General features: G+C 40.5%; 1 protein-coding gene across 1 annotated transcript in view; it reads right to left on the minus strand.

Annotated features, from left to right (window-relative positions):
• LOC143784284 (UDP-glucuronosyltransferase 1A1-like) overlaps positions 1 to 6,636 on the minus strand; it is a 192,447-nt gene extending 185,811 nt beyond the window's left edge. The window contains exon 1 of the mRNA XM_077272374.1: positions 5,752 to 6,636. Within this exon, the coding sequence (XP_077128489.1) occupies positions 5,752 to 6,606 (855 nt within the window). The 5' untranslated portion in view covers positions 6,607 to 6,636. The remainder of the gene's footprint in view (positions 1 to 5,751) is intronic.
• Positions 6,637 to 7,543: the final 907 nt, after the last annotated feature.

Below are 7,543 nucleotides of genomic sequence, written 5' to 3' on the forward strand. Positions count from 1 at the left end.
GAGGGGAGAAACTCAGCCCCCTAGAGCTACCAGCAAGCGAGGAAATCACATATTAGCAAGCTGGACAGAACTCATCATAAGCAAAGAAACATATTGAACACAGATGAGCAAAAAATGAACAAACAGAAACTTAGCTTCTCTTGGAGAGACTGATAACGAATGTAGTCAGGAGAGATCAGAATAGCACTGAATACATTGACAGCAGGCAACGAATGAAGGTCCAGATGAGCTAAATAGGAAACCAACTAGCAGATGACGAGACAGCTGATCCCAGCCACAGACCCGCAGAATGACAAAAAGAGCCACCAGAGGGAGCCCAAAGATAGCACTCACACAGTACCACTTGTGACCACAAGAGGGAGTCCAAGAACAGAGTTCACAACAGGAGGCCTGGCATCTTCACCTTCAGAAGAATCCCAGGGAATAGGGCCAGCTAGGGAGCCCTCTAGTGTTAGGGACAGAGAAGAAGTCCCTTGTCCCTGGTCACTCAGAAACAGAGTTGTGACAATATATTTATTCAGGAACAAAATTAACACAGCTTACAACTGGTATTTCTTATAGCTTAGGATATTAGCATTTTGTCTGTCAGCTTGCGAAGTGAACATAAAGCGTGATCCAGCTACACACACAGTGAGTGAACAGGAAATTCCTGTTGTTTTTTTTTTAATCAATGTATTATTGGCAATATAGCCTATTTAGGAGGGAGTTCACCCGACATCCCGTATGAAGGCCATAACTATACGTATGTTAAATATAAAACTGTGTTTTTTTTATTTGAATCTTTTCCCCGAAAAAAAATGCACATTAAAGGCTAATGTACATGTAATATATTCTAGTATGGCAATTATAAGCACAACTTGTCCTGCAAAAAAAAATCAATCTTACATGTTGAAAATAATTAAACAGTTATTATGAGGCAAAATCTCAAACATATGCATGATTCAGGTCATCAAATCCAAAATTGGCCAGGTTCACAAGGGTTTGGGATGTGCCAATAGTGTGGAATGGGTCAATGAGGACTTTCAACAGTCACTTATCAGAAAGCTAATATTGATTGGTGCAATGATTAACTTAGTACTCTTAAGGTGCTGTGTTTGTTTAACCTAAAATCTGTATTTTAACATAAATTTTAAAAAGTGTTTGGGTTTTTACAGGGGCCACTAGGATGTGGTATAAATTTCTTAAAAATACATCAAATTATAAAACAGACTATTAAAGTGTTGTTCCCATTTGGGGCATTTGTTGGAACAGCATAGGTAGCTGTTTGGGAGTTCTGAAAATTGCCAAATGCACTAGTAGATATGAAAATCCGGGATATGCTAAAATATCTTTAATGGATCAGATGACAGGTCAATGTTGAAAATGGTTCTAAGGCAATTACTCCTGTGTATGCTAACAAGATTTATTGTCATATACAGATACAGCTGTGACAAAAATTAAGAGACCACTGCAAAATGTTCAGTTTGTCTGATTTTTCTCTTTATTGGTATATTTTGACTAAAATATAAATTGTTCATCTATCTATATAATAGTCTAAGGCAGAGGTGTCAAACTGCATTCCTCGAGGGCCGCCAACAGGTCATGTTTTCAGGATTTCCTTGTATTGCACAGGTGATAATTTAATCACCTGCACAGAATGATTCTAGCACCTTGTGGAATGCTAAGGAAATCCTGAAAACATGACCTGTTGGCGGCCCTCGAGGAATGCAGTTTGACACCTCTGGTCTAAGGTCTACTTCCGTCTGTTTGTCTGTCTGTTTGTCTGTTTCTCTGTCACGGAAATCCCGTATCGCTGATTGCCCCGTCCATACTCCCCTCCACTCAGCGCCCCCATATAGCGTTTCAGAAGTCCGTTCAATGGACTGCGTTACACCGCGGCATAACGCTGTGTAACGCAGTCCGTTAATGCTGCCATTAACCCTGTAAGTGTGACCAACGTTTTACTATTGATGCTGCCTATGCAGCATCAATAGTAAAAACATATAATGTTAAAAATAATAATAAAAAACCATTATATTCTCACCTTCCGTCGTCCGCGGCAGCCTCTCCCGCTCCTCGCGACGCTCCAGTCCCAAGAATGCATGGCGGCAATGACCCGTGATGACGTAGCGGTCTCGCGAGACCGCTACATCATCATGGGTTATTGCTGCAAGGCATTACTGGGAAAGGAGCGTCGCGACGAGCATCGCTAAAGGCCTGGGCTGGATCCGGGGGCCGCCGGAGGGTGAGCATATAACTATTTTTTATTTTAATTCTTTTTTTTAACAGGGATTTGGTGCCCACATTGCTATATACTAGGTGGCCTATGTTATATACTGCGTGGGCTGTGTTATATACTGCGTGGGCTGTGTTATATACTGCGTGGGCTGTTATATACTGCGTGGGCTGTGTTACATACTGCGTGGGCTGTGTTACATACTGCGTGGGCTGTGCTATATACTACGTGGGCTGTGCTATATACTACGTGGGCTGTGCTATATACTGCGTGGCCTGTACTATATACTACGTGGCTCTGCAATATACTACGTAGCTGTGCAATATACTACGTGGTCTGTGCGATATACTACGTGGCTGTGCTATATACTACGTGGCCTGTGTTATATACTGCGTGGTTTGTGTTATATACTGCGTGGACTGTGCTCTATACTGCGTAGGCTGTGTAATATACTGCGTGGGCTGTGTTATATACTGCGTGGGCTGTGCTATATACTGCGTGGGCTGTACTATATACTACGTGGCCGCGAACAATCAGCGACAGGCGCAGTCCGGCAGCGAATTGCCGGGGGATTTGAACCACGCTTTGCTAATTGCTCCCGGCTGGCCGAATCCTGTGTATTCATTGCATTACTCTGAAATCTTCATAAATAAACTACACACATATTCTAGAATACCCGATGCGTTAGAATCGGGCCACCATCTAGTTTATTCTATAAACTTCTGAAAATACTGTCTCCGAATTTCCAAACAATAAATTTTGTGTTTTTTTTTCTGAAAAGGAGAAATGGTCAAAATGAAAAAACAAAACAAAAAACAGTGCTTTCAGACCTCGAATAATGCAGAGAAAACAAATTCATAATAATTTGGAAACAACAATATTAATGTTTTAACTCGGGAAGAGTTCAGAAATCAATACTTTGTGGCATGATCATGATTTTTAATCACAGCTTTCATGTGTCTTGGCATGCTTTCCACCAGTCTTTCACACTGCTTCTGGCGCAAACATTTAGGGTATGTGCACACGCTGCGGATTTGGCTGCGGATCCGCAGCGGATTTAACGCTGCAAGTCTGCAGCTGTTTTCCATGCCTTTTACAGTAGCATGTAGAGCTATGGAAAACCAAATCCGCTGTGCACATGCTGCGGAAAATACCATGCAGAATTGCTGCAGGATATTTTCTGCAGCATGTCAATTCTTTGTGCGGTTAAGCAGCGTTTTACACCTATTCCTTAATAGGAATCTGCAGGTGTAAAAACGCAGGTGAAATCAGCACAAAAACCAAGGTAAATCTGCAGTAAATCCGCAGGTAAAATGCAGGGCGATTTACCAGCCGATTTTTCTGAATCTGCGCGGAAAAATCCGCACACAAATCCGCAACATGTGCACATACCCTTAAGCAGTTCTTCTTTGCTTGATGGCTTGTGACTAATGGATTCCAGATGTTTTCAATGGGGTTCAGGTCTGGAGATTTGGCTGCCCATGACAGGGTTTTGATGTGGTGGTCTCTTAATTTTTGGTAGAGCTGTATTTGCATTCAATATAATGTTACTGCTACCAGTTACATGCTAGAAGGTTACAGATGAACTAATGAGTAAGTCATAGTTGTGAATACTCCGAACCAATGCTCAATCCATAATATAGGTTAGGTGAATTAAAACGTGACTGTCGTTAAAAAATGACATGTTACAGCAACCTGTTAGAACTTTTTATCCGGGGAGTCGGATGCTGAGACCTTCACCGATAGCTGAAATTAATAGGAAGAGCACTGCTCTCCTCTGAGGCTGAAGATGGGCTCAAAAATTACCCTGTAAGTGCATTTTCAGTCTTAAACTGAGCGCTTTTGCCCTTTAGTTCCAGCAATCAGTTGCTCTTTCAGTACCAGATTCCCCACTGATAAATTTTTTTGACATGTCAAAGAAAAAACATGGATATTGGGAACCAGCACTAAAATAAATCCAAACATGGATGGGTGCAGACATCCACAGGGTTAACTCACGAACCACAGGAAAGCAATGTACAAAAAGATAAAATGGAGCAACACTAAAAGACAAAAAAAAAACACTAAAAGAAGTGGTTTGTTGCTTCCAAAACATGTGAGATGTGTTTCATCTTTTCTATACAGACATTTTCAAGCTATATAAACTACTCTCAGTGAAAACATATATCCACATTCAGTTAGGATAAATTACAGAGCAATCATAGTAAAATCCAGTAAAGAATTGTGATATATTTAAAAAAAATTACAATATCATAAACATTATAGATGTCATCGAATATTCAACATTATTAAGATGCACAGTGATCACAAAAAGTGTACATACCCATAAAGAACATAATCATTTCTAATAATGCACAATTGACACTCAATATTATAAAATTCATTGTAAAGAGAGACCACATCATCTTCGGCGTCACTTATAGTTAACTCAACGGCTCAGCGGTCAATTACGCACAGGGTCAAAGTGAAAAGTACACGATCATGTGATCTGTCATAGATTTAGTCACAAGTTTACTTTAGCTTAGACACATTGTGATGTGTACTACGTCATAAAGTAGCTGATCACTTAACAAAATCATACATCATATATTTTATTGAATCTTCTAACCCATTAGCAATAGTTATTACAAGTTACGTCCATAGTCCATGTATAATTACTTACAATTTGCCATCTTCTGTTTTCAGAGCCTATCCAGTTCTCTTTTGCACCATATGACTGTCAATAATCCTAACCGGGTCCCAGAGCATCTTTTGTGTAGACTGGAAGTCCCATTCTCAATGCAAAACTATGAAAGTATGTGCACACGTCAGGATTTCTTCAGGATTTTTTGCGGGTTTTTTTGCGGAATTCCCCAATAAAACAGCTATAATTCTGCATTAAAAATGCATACATTATGCATCCTATCATTTAGAATGCATTCCGCATTTTTTGTGCAAATGTTGCGGTTTTTTTCCGCAAAAAAAAACGCGATCCGGAAAAAGAAGCAACATGTTAATTATTCCGCAAAAAATCCGCAAAAAAACGCATAAAAAGCGCAAAAAAAGGCATGCGGATTTCTGGCAGAAATGTCCAGATTTTGTCAGGAAAATTTCTGCAAGAAATCCTGACGTGTGCACATACCATGAGAGTTTCAATGGAAGCCCCATAGACTTACACTGAGAAAGTCACTTTTAAGAGACATCATGGTGATAACATGGTGCAGAAGAGGACAGAATTGGAGAAGGGAAGAATATGGCGCAATCTGCTGCACATAATAACTATGGCTAAGACGATAAAACAAAAAAGAAAATCACTGAAGTGCTACTGTAAAGTCCAAAATACGGTAAATGTAATATTAGGTTTTAAGGTAACAATATAAAATGAACAGATTATTTCTCATATACTGTATATTACTAATGATTTCTAACATGCCTTGCAATATGCAGATATTTCAGGACATTAAAATAGCGCAAAAATAACATTTGCAAACTGTAATGACATCAGAAATAAATAATATTCCTTCTAATGTTAGTCGTTTACCTACGATAAGCCTTACTTTGGTTAGATGTTTTCTTGGTTTACAGTTGATGCCTCCGATGAACACCATGTTGGGCATTATAGGTCTTGGAAATTCAAAGGCAAAATTATAACGCAAGAGCCAGATGGAAGTTCTGCTGAGAAGCTGCTCAACCGTGATCCCTTTCTTCAGGAATTGTGAAGCCATTTGCTGCCATGGCAAGTATGAAAGTCCACAATAGTAAGGCTCCAACATTCTGACCAGTACGTTCTTCACACGCTGGGAAAATGTCATCTTGTCTGAGTACTGAGTTAAAGTTCTAGGCACATACGAAAAAGGACTTGGACATTGTGCGCTTATATAGTCAAGAGTACAAGGCATTCCCCGTAAAAAGTTTACATTGGGCACATCAAGGTGTTCAGCTAGTATCACGCCACAGAGCGAAAATGGATCAGTGAGTAAAGCATCAAACTTCTCATCCTTGAGACTCTGAATAAGTTCTGTGTTATTTAATAAGGCCTTACAAATGTTGCCAAATACCTTAGAAACTTCCTGAATACTATTAAACATTGTAATAGCCACACCAGGGAAGAAAGATTGGATAAAGTGAACATATCCATACCTTTCGAAGATTAATGCTAAATCTTGATTGCTGTAAGGGATAGAGTAAGTTTTGGTGGTATAGAGATCAGATTCACCAATAAGTAAGCTGCTTTCACCTGTTACAACCACAGCCTTGTGCCCAAGCTGTGCCAGCCTCTCCACCAGAGGACGCATGCTGAGCCAGTGACTACCATCAACAGGAACTACAAGTAGCTTGCCTCCATTAGCTTGTCTAAAAACACAAAACATGATCATCAGGGCTGCACACAGAGAAAACAGTGATAGCTTCATCGCTGCAGAGAGTCACCCAGAAATTAATGTTCATTTGGGCCAATTCATGTAAATGATCAGTTTTATACAGTGGGATGGCTTAGAAATTTGTCAAAGTTGTTGGTTAACTCATTGCACAAGTGAATTTTGACCAGTCGATTGCAGAGTATAACAAAAAACAAACAAACAAAAAAATATATATATACAGTATATATAATGACTGTGCCACACAGCACAGTGAAATGATAAGAACTTCTATTGTCTAGGACAGCAACAATAATTATAAAAACAAAGTCGAGATGGTCCCTCCTTTTACAGTCAGATAATAGTCTGCAGTAGAGTTGAGCGACTTTTCCTTTTTTTGGATCGAGTCGGGTTTCGCGAAACCCGACTTTGTCAAAAGTCGGGTCAGGTGAAATCAGCCGATTATTACGAAAAGTCGGGGGCTGACTGAAGCACGAAACCCAATGCAAGTCAATGGGGAATCAAAGTCGGCAGTGAGTGGAGGACAGGAAAACACCTACAGTGCCCATTTTAATGCCAAAAACATCAATTCTTATTACTGAAGCTTGTCAATCTTAATTTACTTTATAATAATAGTTAGGCATTGAAAACTGGGGGTCATTTGGCTAAAATTGTGTGGGGGGAGTAGGGCTGGCTCAAGATTTTTGTGGGCCCAGGAAACTCAGAATACGTCACGGCGGTGGAGCAGGGAGAGGTAAGTATTTCAACTTTGCAAGTGCTGTGGTCCTGAGCAAGAAGGGGGGGCCCACTCGTTGGCACTGGCACAGGGCCCCTCCTAGTACGGCGGTGTGTTTGACGGCGGGTGGCGCCTCCCACAGGCAGAGACACTTTTGCGTACTATGAGGGGCCCGGTGCCAGTGACGTCGCCAACGAGTATACCCCCTCACCTGATGAAGGAACGTGCACTTTCATCTGCACCTTCCTCTTTGTCCCC

The sequence above is a fragment of the Ranitomeya variabilis genome, chromosome 7 (assembly GCF_051348905.1).
Source record: "Ranitomeya variabilis isolate aRanVar5 chromosome 7, aRanVar5.hap1, whole genome shotgun sequence".
NCBI lineage: Eukaryota > Metazoa > Chordata > Amphibia > Anura > Dendrobatidae > Ranitomeya > Ranitomeya variabilis.